General features: G+C 41.5%; 1 protein-coding gene across 1 annotated transcript in view; it reads right to left on the bottom strand.

Moving 5' to 3' along the window:
• si:dkey-34e4.1 (carboxyl-terminal PDZ ligand of neuronal nitric oxide synthase protein) overlaps window positions 1–21,271 on the bottom strand; it is a 183,845-nt gene extending 162,574 nt beyond the window's left edge. Inside the window, exons 1-2 of the mRNA XM_014140244.3 lie at window positions 20,215–21,271; window positions 19,328–19,399 (exon numbers count right to left, since the gene is read on the bottom strand). Coding sequence (XP_013995719.3) covers window positions 19,328–19,399; window positions 20,215–20,319 — 177 coding nt within the window. The 5' untranslated portion in view covers window positions 20,320–21,271. The remainder of the gene's footprint in view (window positions 1–19,327; window positions 19,400–20,214) is intronic.
• Window positions 21,272–21,488: the final 217 nt, after the last annotated feature.

Below are 21,488 nucleotides of genomic sequence, written 5' to 3'. Positions count from 1 at the left end.
ACACCCCTCAAGGGTGGCCAGTTTGGATTTGGCTTCAGACCAATGAAATCACTTTTTCAAAAAACATAATTTTGAGAAAAACATGACTGTTTCTGGTCTGCTTGTGTTGATGTACTGCAGTAGCTAGCTTGCTAAATTGGACCTTTCCTAAGCCATGGATGGAGATGGGGATTTGGACTTGTGGCTTTGACTTAATTCTCTGTACAGGCCAATGAGTATGACGGGGATTCTGATATAACCATAAATGAATGTTGTACCACTGGCCTGAGACGATTGACGTTCAATCCCTGACAACTTTACGGTTTTTACTTTTTAATTACCGTTTATATTTTTTGTTTTTTCCTCACTCAACTTTTTTTTCATTAAACTTTTTCACTCCGGACGCTTTATCTGGACATGGTTCGTCAAGACCTCCAACAGCCGAAGCTAAGTAACATTAACATGATGCCATCTAATTGCAGTCACTGTACTCATAATATACAGGAGAACAATCGCCTTGCAGCGAGGATAGCTGTGCTGCAAGCCCAGCTTCAGACGCGATCGTTAGGCAAGGGTAATTTCAGTGTAGGAAAGGATGAAACAGCGTCTGTGCCACCAGTAAGTACAGATAGTAACGTTAGTATAAATCCCCTCGCACGGTCCCCGCAGCCGGACAACTTTCTCATGGCTTCTGGAGGGAAATGCTGTAGGAATGCTCAACAGGTGTCGCTCATTCAGACGACAGAAACTTTCAACCGGTTCTCCCCATTAAGCGAGTCTGAGTCGGAGGCCGAGACTTCTCTGGTCTCTACTCCTCCCGTTGTGGGGTCTGAGACGCCGAAGCCTCTCACCATTAGCTCTGACAAATTGAAAACCCTAGTCATTGGCGACTCCATTACCCGCAGTATTAGACTTAAAACAAATCATCCAGCGATCATACACTGTTTACCAGGGGGCAGGGCTACCGACGTTAAGGTTAATCTGAAGATGGTGCTGGCTAAAGCTAAAACTGGCGATTGTAGAGAGTATAGGGATATTGTTATCCACGTCGGCACCAACGATGTTAGGATGAAACAGTCAGAGGTCACCAAGCGCAACATAGCTTCAGCGTGTAAATCAGCTAGAAAGATGTGTCGGCATCGAGTAATTGTCTCTGGCCCCCTCCCAGTTAGGGGGAGTGATGAGCTCTACAGCAGAGTCTCACAACTCAATCGCTGGTTGAAAACTATTTTCTGCCCCTCCCAAAAAATTGAATTTGTAGATAATTGGCCCTCTTTCTGGGACTCACCCACAAACAGGACCAAGCCTGGCCTGCTGAGGAGTGACAGACGCCATCCTAGCTGGAGGAGTGCTCTCATCTTATCTACGAACATAGACAGGGCTCTAACTCCCTTAGCTCCACAATGAAATAGGGTGCAGGCCAGGCAGCAGGCTGTTAGCCAGCCTGCCAGCTTAGTGGAGTCTGCCACTAGCGCAGTCAGTGTAGTCAGCTCAGCTATCCCCATTGAGACTGTGTCTGTGCCTCGACCTAGGTTGGGCAAAACTAAACATGGCGGTGTTCGCCTTAGCAATCTCACTAGAATAAAGACCTCCTCCATTCCTGCCATTATTGAACAAGATCGTGATACCTCACATCTCAAAATAGAGCTACTTAATGTTAGATCCCTCACTTCCAAGGCAGTTATAGTCAATGAACTAATCACTGATCATAATCTTGATCTGATTGGCCTGACTGAAACATGGCTTAAGCCTGATGAATTTACTGTGTTAAATGAGGCCTCACCTCCTGGTTACACTAGTGACCATATCCCCAGCAGATCCCGCAAAGGCGGAGGTGTTGATAACATTTACAATAGCAAATTTCAATTTACCAAAAGATAAACGACGTTATCGTATTTTGAGCTTCTAGTCATGAAATCTATGCAGCCTACTCAATCACTTTTTATAGCTACTGTTTACAGGCCTCCTGGGCCATATGCAGCGTTCCTCACTGAGTTCCCTGAATTCCTATCGGACCTTGTAGTCATAGCAGATAATATTCTAATTTTTGGTGACTTTAATATTCACATGGAAAAGTCCACAGACCCACTCCAAAAGGCTTTCGGAGCCATCATCGACTCAGTGGGTTTTGTCCAACATGTCTCCGGACCTACTCACTGCCACAGTCATACTCTGGACCTAGTTTTGTCCCATGGAATAAATGTTGTGGATCTAAATATTTTTCCTCATAATCCTGGACTATCGGACCACCATTTTATTACGTTTGCAATCGCAACAAATAATCTGCTCAGACCCCAACCAAGGAGCATCAAAAGTCCTGCCATAAATTCTCAGACAACCCAAAGATTCCTTGATGCCCTTCCAGACTCCCTCTGCCTACCCAAGGACATCAGAGGACAAAAATCAGTTAGCCACCTAACTGAGGAACTCAATTTAACCTTGCGCAATACCCTAGATGCAGTTGCACCCCTAAAAACTAAAAACATTTGTCATAAGAAACTAGCTCCCTGGTATACAGAAAATACCCAAGCTCTGAAGCAAGCTTCCAGAAAATTGGAACGGAAATGGCGCCACACCAAACTGGAAGTCTTCCGACTAGCTTGGAAAGACAGTACCGTGCAGTATCGAAGAGCCCTCACTGCTGCTCGATCATCCTATTTTTCCAACCTAATTGAGGAAAAAAATAACAATCCGAAATGTATTTTTGTATACTGTCGCAAAGCTAACTAAAAAGCAGCATTCCCCAAGAGAGGATGGCTTTCACTTCAGCAGTAATAAATTCATGAACTTCTTTGAGGAAAAGATCATGATCATTAGAAAGCAAATTATGGACTCCTCTTTAAATCTGCGTATTCCTCCAAAGCTCAGTTATCCTGAGTCTGCACAACTCTGTCAGGACCTAGGATCAAGGGAGACACTCAAGTGTTTTAGTACTATATCTCTTGACACAATGATGAAAATAATCATGGCCTCCAAACCGTCAAGCTGCATACTGGACCCTATTCCAACTAAACTACTGAAAGAGCTGCTTCCTGTGCTTGGCCCTCCTATGTTGAACATAATAAACGGCTCTCTATCCACCGGATGTCTACCAAACTCACTAAAAGTGGCAGTAATAAAGCCTCTCTTGAAAAAGCCAAACCTTGACCCAGAAATATATATTTTTTAAACTATCAGCCTATATCGAATCTCCCATTCCTCTCCAAAAAAATTGAAAAAGCTGTTGCGCAGCAACTCACTGCCTTCCTGAAGACAAACAATGTTTCCGAAATGCTTCAGTCTGGTTTTAGACCCCATCATAGCACTGAGACTGCACTTATGAAGGTGGTAAATTACCTTTTAATGGCGTCAGACCGAGGCTCTGCATCTGTCCTTGTGCTCCTAGACCTTAGTGCTGCTTTTGATACCATTGATCACCACATTCTTTTGGAGAGATTGGAAACTCAAATTGGTCTACCCGGACAAGTTCTGGCCTGGTTTAGATCTTATCTGTCGGAAAGATATGTTTGTCTCTGTGAATGGTTTGTCCTCTGCCAAATCAACTGTACATTTCGGTGTTCCTCAAGGTTCCGTTTTAGGACCACTATTGTTTTCACTATATATTTGACCTCTTGGGGATGTCATTCGAAAACATAATGTTAACTTTAACTGGTATGCGGATGACACATAGCTGTACATTTCAATGAAACATGGTGAAGCCCCAAAATTGCCCTCGCTGGAAGCCTGTGTTTCAGACATAAGGAAGTGGATGGCTGCAAACGTTCTACTTTTAAACTCAGACAAAATAGAGATGCTTGTTCTAGGTCCCAAGAAACAAAGAGATCTTCTGTTGAATCTGACAATTAATCTTGATGGTTGTACAGTCGACTCAAATAGAACTGTGAAGGACCTCGGCGTTACTCTGGACCCTGATCTCTCTTTTGACGAACATATCAAGATTGTTTCAAGGACAGCTTTTTTCCATCTGCGTAACATTGCAAAGATCAGAAATTTTCTGTCCAAAATTGATGCAGAAAAATTAATCCATGCTTTTGTTTCTTCTAGGTTAGACTACTGCAATGCTCTACTTTCCAGCTACCCGGATAAAGCACTAAATAAACTTCAGTTAGTGCTAAATACGGCTGCTAGAATCCTGACTAGAACCCCAAAATTTGATCATATTACTCCAGTGCTAGCCTCCCTACACTGGCTTCCTGTTAAGGCAAGGGCTGATTTCAAGGTTTTACTGCTAACCTACAAAGCATTACATGGGCTTGCTCCTACCTATCTTTCCGATTTGGTCCTGCCGTACATACCTACACGTATGCTACAGTCACAAGACACAGGCCTCCTAATTGTCCCTAGAATTTCTAAGCAAACAGCTGGAGGCAGGGCTTTCTCCTATAGAGCTCCATTTTTATGGAATGGTCTGCCTACCCCTGTGAGAGACGCAGACTCGCTCTCAACATTTACGTCTTTATTGAAGATTAATCTCTTCAGTAGGTCCTATGATTGAGTGTAGTCTGGCCCAGGAGTGTGAAGGTGAAAGGCACTGGAGCAACGAACTACCTTGCTGTCTCTGCCTGGCCGGTTCCCCTCTCTCCACTGGGATTCTCTGCCTCTAACCCTATTACAGGGGCCGAGTCACTGGCTTACTGGTGCTCTTCCATGCCGTACCTAGGAGGGGTGCATCACTTGAGTGGGTTGAGTCACTGACGTGGTCTTCCTGTCTGGGTTGGCGCCCCCCCTTGGGTTGTGCCGTGGCAGAGCTCTTTGTGGGCTATACTCGGCCTTGTCTGAGGATGGTAAGTTGGTGGTTGAAGATATCCCTCTAGTGGTGTGGGGGCTGAGTTTTGGCAAAGTGGGTTGGGTTATATCCTGCCTGTTTGGCCCTGTCCGGGGGTATCATCGGACGGGGCCACAGTGTCTCCTGACCCCTCCTGTCTCAGCCTCCATTATTTATGCTGCAGTAGTTTATGTGTCGGGGGGCTAGGGTCAGTCTGTTATATCTGGAGTATTTCTCCGGTGTCCTGTGTGAATTTAAGTATGCTCTCTCTAATTCTCTATTTCTTTCTTTCTTTCTTTCTCTCTCTCGGGGGACCTGAACCCTAAGACCATGCCTCAGGACTACCTGGCATGATGACTCCTTGCTGTCCCCAAGCCACCTGGCCGTGCTGCTGCTCCAGTTTCAACTGTTCTGCCTGCGGCTATGGAACCCTGACCTGTTCACCGGACGTGCTACCTGTCCCAGACCTGCTGTTTTCAACTCTCTAGAGACAGCAGGAGCGGTAGAGATACTCTCAATGATCGGCTATGAAAAGCCAACTGACATTTACTCCTGAGGTGCTGACCTGTTGCACCCTCGACAACTACTGTGATTATTATTATTTGACCATGCTGGTCATTTATGAACATTTGAACATCTTGGCCATGTTCTGTTATAATCTCCACCTGGCACAGCCAGAAGAGGACTGGCCACCCCTCATAGCCTGGTTCCTCTCTAGGTTTCTTCCTAGGTTTTGGCCTTCTAGGGAGTTTTTCCTAGCCACCGTGCTTCTACACCTGCATTGCTTGCTGTTTGGGGTTTTAGGCTAGGTTTCTGTACAGCACTTTGAGATATCAGCTGATGTAAGAAGAGCTATATAAATACATTTGATTTTAATATGTAGCCTAGATGTAGCCTAGTAGGCTCAAATTAACTAGGTCGTAAGCTAACTTAGCTGGTTCATTGTTGCCTATGCAAAGAAGTCAGACTAGCAAGCATTTTATCTAGGTAGCCTATAACAACAAAAACTAAGTGTACTGTATGACAGAGCCATAGACCTTTTTGCCAACATGAAAGAGAGGAGGATGGCATTGGCAATCAACTAGTCTACAAGTAGGGTGAGTCAACATTTTTTGTTCTACTTGCGCACACAGACAGAAATCAGTACAAAAAGAAAGACAGTTTGTAACAGTAAAAAAACAACAGTATTCAGCAGTGTGGACAAAAACGATAAAATAAAAAATTTGACACAAAAGAGATAAAGGTATAGAAAATCTAAACAGAAAGTCATGCTACTAGGGGTGTAGAACTGTGATGGACAGTAAGTGCCTCTTAAAAATGTTTAAACAACGACAGGAATAGCTTGGTAAAAATCAGGCAGGAATGAGTTCCAGATCATATGGCCTCTATAGGTAATTCGGGAATTGAGAATTAGTTGTTCTTGAATATGAGTGGCGTAGCTGTTTCTTGTTGAGTAGTTATGGCTGTAAAATCGTTTTTGAAGAAAGAGGGTATTAAGTGATTTAAAGTGCCATAAACAAATTGAGCTACTTGAAAACAATTAATTTGATAAATATTCAGGAGTCTTCATTTTTTGAAAAGTGGTGCTGAATGGTCTCTAAAACCAGCAGATGACATTCTTACAGAGCTTTTCTGCTGGTGATAGGTTGATAGTAGTTTGGTATGGTGTGTGCTGGCCCATATAATGTTACAGTAACTGATGAATGGGAAGATCATTGTGTAATAGAGATGGAGAGCAGAGCTTCTGTTTAGGACACATCACATTTTGCCAAGTATCCCAGTATTTTTGGCGATCTTACAGGTTGTCTTTATGTGTGGTTTCCATGACAATTCATCATCAATCAGAACACCAGGAAATCAGAATGTACATGCATGATCAACAGGTATATTATCAATATGGACCCCTATATAATCTGTATTGTATTTATTTTATTTGGATTCAGTGACAATTTGTTCATTTTAAACCACTTTGAGATATTACATAGTTCATCATTAACAACATTAATAAAGTAATTTACATTTTTGTGAGAGTAAAACACACCTGTATCATCAGCAAATAATATCTGGGAGAGCACTTTGGATGCATTGAGCAAATCATTTATATAAATAAAAAATAATAGTGGTCCAAGTATTGATCCCTGCAGCACACCATACTTAATTTCCAGAGGGGGGAATCTATTCCTTTGAAAGTCACATATTGCTTTTTATCCTTTAGATAGCTGGAGAACCAAAGCAGAGATTGTTCAGTCACTCCCATAATTTCACCTTTTTGTAATAAAATATTATGATCAACAGTATCAAATGCTTTTGATTCAAAAAAAGACCCAATGTATGATATTTGCGATCATTTGACTTATGTATTTCGTCAATTAAGTAAGTAACAGCCATGTAGGTAGAGTGAGATTTTCTGAAGCAATACTGATGTTTGTATAACAAACTTTCCTTGTTAAGATAATTGATTAATCTGTTACATGCAAGCTTCTCTAAAATGTTTGAGATAACCAGCAAAATTGATATTGGTCTGTAATTTGTCAACTTTGCTGTATAATCAGCTTTATAAATTGGAACAATGTTGGTCCTTTGCAGTTAATAGGGCACAATGCCCTTAGCAAATCATAGATTGACAATGTGGGCAAGAGGTGTGATAATAAAATCAACCACTTCTTTAGCCAGCTTAGCATCCAATCTGTCGTGACCAGAGGCAGTGTTATAGAGCAAACAATGCAATTATCACAACATAGGTTGTAATATGGCTTTTTTACTGGCTTGGCTTGCTCAGTGATTTTACCCACGCACCTCTACTGCTCCCTGCCCTGCCTGCCTGCCTGCCCGTCTCCCTGCTCTGTCTGGTCGTCTCCCTGCCTGTCTCCCTGCCCTGCCTGTCTGTCTCCCTGCCTGCCCGTCTCTCTGCCCTGCCTACCTGCCTGTCTCCCTGCCTACATATCTCCCTGCCCTGTCTGCCTGTCTCCCTGCTCTGCCTGCCTGCATTTCTCCCTTTCCTGCCTAGTTTCTGTACTTTAGCAGTGAACCGTCCTCCAGTCAGGGGGCTTTGGGATAGTTTGTGTTTGCACTCGTTTGAACACTGGTTTAAGTTCACTTCAGGGAGCTCGAGGGAGTGAGTGTTTTTGCAGATGGTTTAACATTAGTTTAGTTTAGCTCACTCCGGTGGCTCCGTGCGATCAAGGTCGAGGTGAGTGTGGAGGTGATGCTTAAAGCGCCAGGGAGGAAAGATGAGAGGAAGGAGAGAATTGACAAGTGAGGAGAGAGGGATAGAGATGAGGGCGAAAAGAGGGGGATTTCTATGGGGGATTTACAATGGAGAGAAAGAAAGAAAGAGTAGACAGACATTTTTAGCTGGGCCAGGGTTTATTTCTCGTTTCATCAACATAAGAACATGAGTGCATAGCCAATTGACAATTTATTGTGGCCTTTTATACTTGACCTCTCCCCGAAGCAGATTGATAAGCAGACTATACCATAAAGCAGACTGGGCACTAGCTAGAATAGTAGAGAGCACCTCTCTCTCACACATACACACACACGGAGCTTTCCCATTCCAGAGACCCATATTTTGTGTGCTGATTTAGCAGGCCAAAAATATCTCTGCTGTTTCCCCTCCAGTCCTCCAGAGAGCTCATTTACCCACTCGACAGAGGCAGCCAGCGGGGTGCCTCTAATGACACACACACACACACATTCTCTCTTACACACCCCACAATGTCAACACACCACCACCCACTAACCTAATATTACAGACACCAAATCTCATAACATTCACTACTCTGTCCACACCCACCCCTTAAACAGAGCCAGCGCCACCCACTAACCTACTATTCTAGTTGGAGACTAAACAAAGTTTTGCTGTAAATAAAATAAAACTTCAGACAGAGAGAAAATGTGTGTGTGTGAGAGAGAGAGATCAGAGAGAGAGAAGGCACACAGAGATTTCTGGACAAATCAAATCAAAGTTTGTCACATGCACCGAATACAACAGGTGTGCAACAACCTTACAGTGAAATGCATACTTACAAACCCTTAACCAACGGTGCAGTTTTTAAGTAAAAAATAGGTATTAGGTAAACAATAGATAAGTAAAGAATAAAAATAAAAAAGTAAAAAATAACAGTAGCGAGGCTATATACAGACATACATACAGAAAGAGACAGACGGACGGACAGACAGACGCAACAGAGAGCTCAAGACTAAACTTAAAGAGGGTCAGAGTAAATTTATAAATATTTCATGAATTACTGGAATTGATTTGGCCAAGTGCAACTGCAACCTCTCCGTTCAGCAGCCGTGTCTCTCCTCCGTTTGGCAGCTGCGATTGGGAGGGAGATGTGCGTGTGCTTCGTGGTTAACCGGATGTTTTTCTGCAGTTTTCATGAAGATCACTCCGTGACCCACACGCTGCAGGCTGTCATTCAGCAGCAGGTGATGCGCTGTCGGCCACTGTCCTGTCACTCCCACTCGCCATCCCCACTCGCCATCCCTCACCGCTGTCATCGAATGACTCAAGCTAGCCACAAGTTCTGACTGAGAGCATCGTCATGAAACGCAAATACAGCAATGAGTTTCTCTCTCCTGGTTTCATACAAACTTTGAGAAATAACGAGGAGCATCCACGAAGTGATTAGTAATGAGTCTCAAAACGAACACATTAAAACGACACGTCCTGACCAAACATCCACAGTATGACGGTGAACCCAGGGAGTTCTTTCAGAACAGGGCACAATGCTTCAGGAAACAGTGCTTCCACAGTGGAAAAGAAAGTCAGCTAGCAAGGCATTGTTGTCATTTTATAACAGGTGATAAGCAGAAATATGGGAGTACTATCTCTCATAGTAGTAGATGTGAGTTTCTCTTTCAAACAATCCCCTTGTACACAGCTAATAGCTAGCTAGCTAACATTAGCTAGCTAGTGGAACCCTAAGTAACAGTACAGATGAAGGTGAAACATGATCAGGCCTACTGTACATCTTACTCTAGAAATGATTGTTAAAAACAAGTCTAGGTTGGAACTGTTGCTGTTAAAATACAAGTAATCATTTTTATTCTGAAGTGGAATAAACTGATTGAAGCAAGATGCTTTTTGAGGCAAACACACTCACACAGTTCTGGGTTGTTCATCTACAGCAGGAAGTGGTCTCCTGCCTGACTGAGAAAGCAGTAGATGTTCTGGTCCAGTTTGGCACCACATACCTATGTGAGTCAGGGTTATCAACTCTGGCTTACTTAAAAAATCAGAAGTACAGAAACGGACTGCTCATGTTGAGCATGACCTCAGTGTTGCGCTGTCAAAAAACAGCCCAGAATAAACCTGCTTGTTGAAAACTTCAACCAGCTGCACACCTCAACAATAATGTCTACAGTAAGATGTACAGTAGGCCTGATCATTTTATCTGTACTGTTACTTAGGGTTGCACTATCAAAAATTGTGTGTGTGTGTGTGTGTGTGTGTTCTGTTACACATTTGTGTGATGTGATCAATCAGTTTATTCCAGTTCAGAATGAAAATGATTTATTATATTTTAACAGCAACAGGTCCAACCTAGACAGATATGTAAGAGTGTTTTTAATGGGAAAAAAATAAACATGAATAGCTATTTATATGGGTATTTCATGTCATTGTTATTTGTTTTTGTCTAAATTGCATTTGTTTTAGGCATAAGGGCAATGAAATGTACCGATATTTACGTGTATTTGCATGTTTTCATAAGCTTGGGTCCCAGGAAAACACAACATTTCTCATTTGGATCCCAGGCTGAAAAAGTTTAAGAACCCCTGCAATACACTAACCTCCAACTAAGGCTGTGATTGTAATTTCATTTAACTGTGTTATGGTTATGGATGAAGACCGTCATGAAAATAAAATAATGATCAAAAGTGTTTAAATAGGCCTTTGGAAAAACAAGTTTTATTATGAACTTTATTTTCAAGTAGATAAACGTTACCTAATAGTAGGAGTATTCACTAATGGTTATAAACAATTGTTTTGCTAACAGTCTATTAAACATTGCACATCTCCTCCTCTTTCCAGGAGTCATCTGATGTTCCAGCAGTTAAACCTCTAGATGTGCAGGGGTGTAGAAGCACTAGATTATAGGCTATGACACTTGATGTTTGGACTTTGTTTTATACAATGCACGTTTTCATTGCTTGCTAGTAAATCAATAAATCAGTCTTGGATGTGTCTGACTATTCATAAATGTCTCAACAGCAGTCGACAAGGCTGTTCTGTCTCTTGAGGCCTATAACGAGCCAGTGTTGTGTCAAATGGACAATGCACCAATCCTCTCCAACCTGGCCTGTTATAGTTTGATATGAAATCTGTTCTTAATTTATAGATTCATCAACGGCGATAAATAGGCTGTGGACATGCTGCGTGTATTTGTTTCTATTTTTATTATTATTAATTTCATACTATTGCATAGCTGTCTCTCTCCCCTTCATACTTTCCTTGTCAATTCATTATCTTATAGCTGACTTTCGGAAAGCCTACGGTAGGCCTAGGTTTTCTGTTGGGTTTTAAGGAAATGAGAAATATTTGCATGTGTCTGACATACGTTGGTGGCTTTGATGATGGGTCCTTTTACGGGGGTGTGAGTGTGTGAGTTGGCTGATTCTCTCTACAGATCTATCTGTCCATTTAGAATGTTTCCTAAAGTAGCCTGTCTGGACTCCATCTCTTTAATAACAATCAAAACGCTCCTGTCATGATTTACTCTTGTAAAAGGCTTGTTTTCAGAAGCATAGGCTACATTATTTATCTCATTACGGCGTCCTCTATTTGAAGAACAGCCCCAGCAGCAGGATTTGTGACATTATGCGAATATTTCGGGAAAATCTGGAAAAAAACAGAGTTCATGTGAATGGATTTGTGCGTCAAAATAGGATCCATATTTATTTTCTTTTTTTCAGGAAAGCCAACAGACAAGGACAAGGTAGGCCTATCTTTATTTTGGCTCCGTCATGCATACGAAAATGCCTGGCATTTCTTAATATGTAGATTCATATTTATAAGTAATAACATTAATAATAAGGAAGTGTAATGGCTTGTTTCAAATAGGTTTTATTAAGAAGCATATCCATGTTAACAAGTGTACAAACAGAATTGTGACCTTTCCTTATTTTATTTTTTTTATGTTTATTTAACCTTAATTTAACTAGGCCCTTATAAGCCCAAGACAACAGTATCATACATTTAAACAAAATGGACAACGAATGAAAAGGGAAATAAAAGGAAAAAACAGTAACGAAGTGGAATGCAATAGTGAAATTGCAGATGTTTATTTTGAGTCTGATAGCCTATGCCAGGGATCATCAACTAGATTCAGCGGCAGCATGATTTTGTTCTTGAGTGAATGGTCAGGGGACTGGAACATAACTACAAATCATTTGTAGACTGCAAATTGACCGCAAGAAGCCCAAAGAGGTATAACATTTGACAAAAACATCATTGTAAACCTTGTTACATGTGTAAATGATCACATATACAGTGCCTGAGTTGTGTTACAGCCTGAATTCAAAATGGATTAGATAGATGTTTCTCTCACCCTTCTACACACAATAACCCTTAATGACAAAGTGAAAACATGTTTTTAGACATTTTTGAAAATGTATTGAAAATTAAATACTGAAATATCTTATTTACATAAGTATTCACAACCCCTGGGTCAATACTTTGTAGAAGCACCTTTGCCAGCGATTACAGCTTTGAGTCTTTCTGGGTAAATCTCTAAGAGCTTTCCACATCTGGATTGTACAATATTTGCCCATTATTTTTTTTTTTAATTCTTCAAGCTCTGTCAAATTGGTTGTTGATCATTGCTAAACAACAAATTTCAGGTCTTGCCATATATTTTCAAGTAGATTTAAATTTTAAAAAACTAAATTGGCCACTGAGGAACATTCACAGTCTACTTGGTAACCAACTCCAGTGTAGATTTGGCCTTCTGTTTTAGGTTATTGTCCTGCTGAAAGGTGAATTCATATCCCAGTGTCTGGTGGAAAGTAGACTTAACCAGGTTTTCCTCTATGATTTTGCCTGTGTTTAGCTCCATTCCGTTTATTTTTTTAATCCTGAAAAACAACCCAGTCCTTAACAATTACAAGCATACCCATAACATGATGCAGCCACCACTATGCCTGAAAATATGAAGAGTGGTACTCAGTTATGTGTTGTATTGGATTAGCCCCAAACATAAGACTTTGTATTCAGGACAAAAAGTGAATTGCTTTGAACAGCTTCTATCCCCAAATGGATAAATAGCTAACAAAATAGCTACATGGACCGAGTTCACCTTGAATCTTTATTTACCTTTGATTTCAGTATTTGCACTGTCTCTATGCACACTCACAGGGCCCTACACACTATCACTCCAACACACACAAACACTCACTCCATTTGCTCACTCACACATAATATGCACATACATTTATACTGACACACCCGCACACCCACTCACATGCAAGATGCTGCTACTCTGTTTATCTTATATCCTGTTGCCTAGTCACCTTACACCTATACATATCTACCTCCACCACTCCAGTATCCCTGCACATGTAAATATGGTATTGGAACTTACTTTATTAATATTTGCTGTATATAGTATGCTTGCTTATTTAATTTGCATTTCACATCTCTTTTTTTCTAGTAATACATTGTTATTGATTATTGCGTTGTTGGGCTTTGAGTTGGCAAGAAAGGCATTTCACTGTTTTTGTGCATGTGACATGACAATTTTTTTTTGGATTAAAGCTTTAGTCCCTAGTTGCAAACAGGATGTATGTTTTGGAATATTTTTATTCTGTACATGCTTCCTTCTTTTCATTCTGAAATTGTAACTACAATGTTGTTGATCCATCTTCAGTTTTCTCCTATCACAGCCATTAAACTCGAACTGTTTTAAAGTCACCATTGAACTAATGGTGTGATCCCTGAGCGGTTCCCTTCCTCTCCGGCAACTGAGTTAGGAAGTACGCCTGTATCTTTGTAATGACTCGGTGTACTGATACACCATCTAAAGTGTAATTAATAACTTCACCATGCTCAATGGGATAGTCAATGACTTTTTTATATTTTTACCCGTCTACCCTCTTTTCGAGGTATTGGAAAACCACGCTGGTTTTTGTGGTTGAATCTGTGTGTAAATTCACTGTTTGACTGAGGGACCTTACAGATAATTGTATGTGTCGTGTACAGAGATGAGGTAGTCATTCAAAAATCATGTTAAACACTATAATGGAACACAGAGTGAGTCCTTGCAACTTATGTGACTTAAACACATTTTTACTACTCAACTTATTTAGGCTTGCCATAACAAAGGGGTTGAATACTTATTGAACAGCTTTTCTTTTTTTTTTTTAATTTGTAAACATTTTGAAAAACATAATTCTACTTTGACATTATGGGGTATTGTGTGTAGGCCAGTGACAAAACAAATCTCAATGTAATCCATTTTAAATTCAGGCTGTAACACAACAAAATGTGGAAACCGTCAACAGGTGTGAATACTTTCTGAAGGCTCTGTACAGTAGCTCTCTATTATGTGTGGGAATAATTTGGAACAGTTTCCAAAATAAAAATCACTTGGAGCTGATTTGCAGGTGTTCTTACAGTCTTTTATGTCCAACAATTATTAGAAAACTTGGGGGCCCAAATAAAATCACCCACTGGCCAAATTCGGCCAGCGGGCCGACCAGTTGGGGAACCCTGGCCTATGCTTTAAGTTGTGTCAATACAAACATTTGACAATTCTATCCAATCTGACATATTTTAATTTGTATACTAAACTAATATTTAGAGGTAATAGCTTCCCTGTGGCTCAGTTGGTAGAGTATGGTGTTTGCAACGCCAGGGTTGTGGGTTCGATTCCCACGGGGGGCCAGCACAAAAAAAAAATAATAATAATAATTAAATGCATGAAATGAAATGTATGCATTCACTACTGTAAGTCGCTCTGGATAAGAGCGTCTGCTAAATGACTAAAATGTAAATAATATCTTGAATAATAATTATAAAATGCTACTGATAATAACGAAGTGTAATGGTAATAGTGAAGTTGCAGAAAAAATGTATGTGTTTCTTTTGAGTCTGATATGTGCCAGTGACCGTGTACATTGGCCTGGCCAATTACCATAACCTCACATTCCAAGACGTCCCAGCCCTACCTCCAAGAAAAGACAACCTCTCCCAACAACCTCTCCCTCAACGTCAGCAAAACAAAGGAGTTGATTGTTGACTTCAGGAAGTAGAGGGAACATGCCCTGATCCACATCAATGGGACTGTAGTAGAGAGAGTCACAAGTTTTAAGTTGCTCGGCGTCCACATCACAGAGGACTTGTCATCACCACCACTCTTGTCAAGAGGGCGCAACAACGACTCTACTTCCTAAGGCGGCTGAAGAAAGCTCACTGTAAACACAATACACTCAAACCTACAACAACAGATGTTGACAGACAGAAGAAACAGTCTTTTGCTCAGTCAGAGCTGCTCACTAATCTGTCTGTTATTTCCACTGGGTCTGCTCCATGCATGGTGTTAAGTCAGGCTTTAGTAAGAGCCTTGTCATGTCTCAGCCTACCGGCAGACTCACGGTTACTCAGTCACTCTCTCAGTTACTTTTTACATGCTCTGACCTGTGTCGTTCTAAGACCTTTACACAAGTCTTCCTGTTGGAAAAAAAAACTTGGGCAAATGAAAGGGTAAGGCTAAGCGATGACGGCAGCAATGATTCAGCAGAGCACAATAATAATCATGCCACTATCCACGGCAATGTTAACGCCACACACACCTTCCTATCTCACACTCACGATACCCCCCAGTAGTGTGTATGCATGACATCTCTCTCCCCTTACACTCTCTCCCTTCGCATTTCAGCAGAATACACATATCCCCGGCCTGTCACAGTATTCCCATATGAGAGGGTGAGCTTAGTTGTCCCATAAACAGCTACCTTTTGAAAGGCCATTGTGAACGCCACAGACACACAGTGTTTGCATTGTGTGTTGTAATCACTGTGTGTTGTAATCACTGTGTGTTGTAATAACTGTGTGTTGTAATCACTGTGTGCTGTGGCCCAACACTAATAGCCACTGTATTACTCTGCTGTAGTTAGTGTATAACAGGGATGGAGCACAGATCTCGTGGAACTGGGTCCTGGACTTCCTGACGGGCCGCCCCCAGGTGGTGAGGGTAGGAAACAACACCTCTTCGCTGATCCTCAACACTGGGGCCCCACAAGGGTGCGTGCTCAGCCCCCTCCTGTACTACCTGTTCACCCATGACTGCGTGGCCAAGCACACCTCCAACTCAATCATCAAGTTTGCAGATGACACAACAGTTGTAGGCTTGATTACCAACAATGACGAGACAGCCTACAAGGAGGAGATGAGGGCCCTGGGAGTGTGATGCCAGGAAAATAACCTCTCACTCAATGTCAACAAAACAAAGGAGATGATCGTGGACTTCAGGAAACAGCAGAGGGAGCACCCCCCTATCCACATCGACGGGACAGCAGTGGAGAAGGTGGAAAGTTTTAAGTTCCTCTGCGTACACATCACGGACAAACTGAAATGGTCCACCCACACAGACAGCGTGGTGAAGGCACAGCAGCACTCTTAAACCTCAGGAGGCTGATGAAATTTGGCTTGGCACCAAAACCCTCACAAACTTTTACAGATACACAATGGAGAACATCCTGTCAGGCTGTATCACCGCCTGGTATGGCAACTGCACTGCCTGCAACTGCAGGGCTCTCCAGAGGATGGTGCGGTCTGTCCAACGCATCACTGGGGGTAAACGACCTTCCCTCCAGGACACCTATAGCCCCCGATGTCACAGGAAGGCCAAAAATACCATCAAGGACAACAACCACCCGAGCCACTGCCTGTTCCCCCTGCTATCATCCATAAGGCGAGGTCAGTACAGGTGCAGCAAAGCTGGGACCAAGAGACTGAAAAACAGCTTCTATCTCAAGGGCATCAGACTGCTAAATAGCCATCACCAGCATATTAGAGGCTGCTGCCTATATACATAAACTTGAAATCACTGGCCACTTTAATAAATGGAACACTAGTCACTTTAATAATGTTGACAAATCTTGCATTACTCATCTCATATGTATAAACTGTATTCTATTCTACTGTATCTGAGTCTATGCCACGCTGACATTGCTCGTCCATATTCAGTGGCAAGAAAAGTATGTGAACCCTTTGGAAATACCTGGATTTCTGCATAAAGTGGTCATAAAATTTGATCTGATCTTTATCTAAGTCACAACAAGACAAACACAGTCTGACTAAACTAATAACACAAACAATTATATGTTTTCATGCCTTTATTGAACAAACCGTATAAACATTCACAGTGTAGGGTGGGGAAAGTATGTGACCCCATGGATTTAATAACTGGTTGACCCTCCTTTGGCAGCAATAACCTCAACCAAATGTTTTCTGTAGTTGCGGATCAGACCTGCACAACGGTCAGGAGGAATTTTGGACCATTCCTCTTTACAAAACTGTTTCAGTTCAGCAATATTCTTGGGATGTCTGGTGTGAACTTCTCTTGAGGTCATGCCACAGCATCTCAATCGGGTTGAGGTCAGAACTCTGACTGGGCCACTCCAGAAGGTGTATTTTCTTCTGTTGAAGCGATTCTGTTGTTGATTTACTTCTGTGTTTTGGGTTTTGTCCTGTTGCATCACCCAACTTCTGTTGAGCTTCAATTGGAGGACAGATAGCCTGACGTTCTCCTGCAAAATGTCTTGATAAACCTGGGAATTCTTTACATACTTTACAGTTGGGATGAGGTTTTGATGTTGGTGTGCTGTGTCCTTTTCTCCTTCCAAACAACTCAACTGTAGTTTCATCTGTCCACAGAATATTCTGCCAGTAGCGCTGTGGAACATCTAGGTACATTTGTGCAAACTTCAGACGTGCAGCAATGGTTTTTTTTGGACAGCAGTGGCTTCTTCCATGGTGTCCTCCCATGAACACCAATCTTGTTTAGTGTTTTATGTATCGTAGACTCGTCAACAGAGATGTTAGCATGTTCCAGAGATTTCTGTAAGTCTTTAGCTGACACTCTAGGATTCTTCTTAACCTCATTGAGCATTCTGCGCTGTGCTCTTGCAGTCATCTTTGCATTTTACATTTACATTTTAGTCATTTAGCAGACGCTCTTATCCAGAGCGACTTACAGTAGTGAATGCATACATTTCATACAATTTCATACATTTTTTTTTTATTTTTTTTTTGCAGGACGGCCACTCCTAGGGAGAGTAGCAACAGTGCTGAACAATCTCCATTTATAGACAATTTGTCTTAACAAGGCTTTTAGAGATACTTTTGTAACCCTTTCCAGCTTTATGCAAGTCAACAATTCTTAATCTTAGATCTTCTGAGATCTCTTTGTTCGAGGCATGGTTCACATCAGGCAATGCTTCTTGTGAATAGCAAACTCACATTTCGTGAGTGTTTTTTGTAGGGGAAGGCAGCTCTAACAAACATCTCCAATCTCGTCTTATTGATTGGACTCCAGGTTAGCTGACTCCTGACTCCAATTAGCTTTTGGAGAAGTCATTAGCATAGGGATTCACATACTTTTCCCAACCTACACTGTGAATGTTTAAATGATGTATTCGATATAAACAAGAAAAATACAATACTTTCTGTGTTATTAGTTTAAGCACACTATGTTTGTCTATTGTTGTGACTTAGATGAAGATCAGATCAAATTTGATGACCAATTTATGCAGAAATCCAGATATTTCCAAAGGGTTCACATACTTTTTCTTGCCACTGTATTTATATATTCTTAATTCATCATTCCTGTACTTAGATTTGTGTGTATTGGGTATATGTTGTGAAATTGTTAGTTATTACTTATTATATATTACTGCACTGTCAGAGCTAGAAACACAAGCATTTCACTACACCCACAATAACATCTGCTAAACGCGTGTATGTGACCAATAAAAATTGATTTGATTCTCAAAGGAACAAACAGCTGTATAGAAAAATGCCTACAAACAGAAACGCAGGCAGAGAGAAAAGGATAGACTGCTTCATCACGTATGTCAACCACCTCTCCAGCATCTCTATAAGTGTGTGTGAGAGAGTGAGAGAGTGAGAGAGTGAGTGAGTGAGTGAGTGAGTGAGTGAGTGAGTGAGTGAGTGAGTGAGTGAGTGAGTGAGTGAGTGAGTGAGTGAGTGAGTGAGTGAGTGAGTGAGTGAGTGAGTGAGTGAGTGAGTGAGTATGAGAGAGAACGAGAGAGAACGAGAGAGAGAACGAGAGAACGAGAGAATGAGAGAGAGAACGAGAGAACGAGAGAATGAGAGAGAGAAAACGAGAGAGAGAGAGAACGAGAGAGAGAGGGAGAGAGCGAGAGAACGAGAGAGAGAGAGAGAGAGAGAGGATAAATGCATGTCAGTCCTGCTGTTGGAGAGGATGTACAGTATTACTGTAGGTTCACATGTCACACAAGTTGGTTTTTATGCGATCTGTGCAGTGGGTGGATGCTCTCAGAATAACAACAGCAATCAACAGCAGAGAAGCAAAGTGTTGATGTGTGTCTTACCCTGATCCTCCTCATGGCTGCTACGATCTCCATACGACTGTTGGGCCTGGGAACATCCAGACTGCCCACATACTGAACACACACAAGACATATGTTATAGATAAGACAGCTATACAAAACCCAGTTCTAGATAGGACAATACACTCAACATATGTCAAAACATACAACAGCATGTTCTGATAAATGTATAACACTATAAAATGCATGACACCTCTCCCTGCAATTATCCTGTGTAAGTGGTTATGCATAGCCTAGTAGCCAATTGCAACCAATAAGTAATTATATGTAGCCTTCTAATATTGTTTAAGACTATATAAGTAGTTATTGATTTTGACTGTTATTATACTGGTATATACACTTGTAGTGTTTTATTATAAGCATCTTGTAGGATGCATCTCAAATCTTCAAACATTAGGATTTGTAATATGTGTTTTACAAACTTAAATGTATATAAAGTTCTGTGTTTTCTGTTTTGCCACCTTTTGACTAATTCATTAACAATAGTTTGAGTAAGAATGTCAATACTGAGTCCTCTGGTAAAAGTAGGCTACAGAGATGGAGGGAAATGTGAATGTTTGCAAGGTTTGGAAAACTTACTCCTAGAAAGCACATTTGCAACATATGGGGGTGGGGGAAATTTGACAAATTATCACTGGAAATAAATCAAGTCGTTACCACAAACGTGCACCTGTCCTGAGTTTTATAACGCAACCATGTCAAATGAAATGATCGGCTAGTCCTACCCCAAATGAGACCTTTGAAGTTGGACACCAACATATAACGCGGCGCAGAACTGTTTCAAGACGCTCAATGGGAAAGACAATGAATACAGGGAAAACATCAAAGTGCCTTGTTTATTCTAGAATATGTATATATACACATTTCACCTTAGCTTGAAAATGTATCCCGTGTTGGTACGCCTCTTCGTTATGGAGGGGGACCCGTGAATCCGCGACATCGTCCACCAGATTGTACCTGTTCCGTCTAGGCATCTTCAGTCCTATTCCTCTGGATTTACCAAACGCGAGTGAAGGAAACACTACCAGAGAACGATGTTAACATGGGAAAGAACACACGTTACGAGGCATATCCACCACTGACCCACTGAGATGTGGCACACAGAGTGAGCTCCCCGTGGAGACCTGGGTCCATTGTTGCGATAGCTCCGCGAGAGTGGCGCTCGAAGCGCAGGGAGGGGATCCCGTCCACCGAAGGGACAGATTTGGGCGCCTCTTTTTATTTTATTCCAAGAGCGCCTAGTCTTGCTGCTGACACTCCTTTTGCCAATACAGGCTTCTCTGCTTAGCTAATCTAATCAACCCATAGACTGTCCAATACTAAACCACAATAGTAACTTCTCTCAGGAAGCCCTAGGATGGGTCTGTTGCAGGTGGCTGTTGGCCGCTTGCTGGTGGATGTCGCTTTGCCGGTGTTTTTGAATCTCGGTCATTGTTGGTAGCATAGACGCTGAGCCCTCCCGCTTCAAAGCCATAGACGTTAGTTCAGATCGAGTCCTGATTGGAGCAAAGTTCCAACACATGACGTAACCCAGTGTTTTTGGGAAGCGTCGAAAAACGCTCAACCATAAATAATAGTACATGTCCCACCCTTTCTGTCCAGTCTAGCCCGTTTCTTTAAAATCATATCACAGTGTAACATGATTTTTGACTTTATTGATTTCAGATTGTAAAAACTCAGCCTGGTGAATAGCCTATTGAAGCCAAATTTTGATGACCCGTACCACTACACCACTGGCTACAATGTAGCAACTGTATAGCTTATGCTCTTAGAAAAAAAAGGTTATTTGGGGATCTATACATCACTTTTTGGTTCTTTGGACGAGATTAAATAACCCTTTACTAAAAAAGGATAGATAGACAGATAAGATAGATAGGACTACCTACCCAGTGAAGGCAAATAACCTTGAGGGTTCTATCCAATTATGTATATAACCCTGATTGCTGTGCTATATATTGGCATTTAAGAGGCCATATTGGCACTCCCCAGTAGTAGCAGTCCTCCATAGAAATGAATGGAATTCGACAGTGTTTCAATTAAATGTTTCAAGAGCAAAATTACATGTATCTTCTGTTGTTGTAGTGGGAACAGTAACATTAGTAAGCTACTCTAAAAAATTACTTTAAGGAAAACCTTCAGATAG

The sequence above is a fragment of the Salmo salar genome, chromosome 01 (genome assembly GCF_965601325.2).
Source record: "Salmo salar chromosome 01, fSalSal1, whole genome shotgun sequence".
Lineage (NCBI taxonomy): Eukaryota > Metazoa > Chordata > Actinopteri > Salmoniformes > Salmonidae > Salmo > Salmo salar.
Note: the sequence above shows the minus strand (reverse complement) of the source record. Positions and strands in the feature narration are given on the sequence as shown.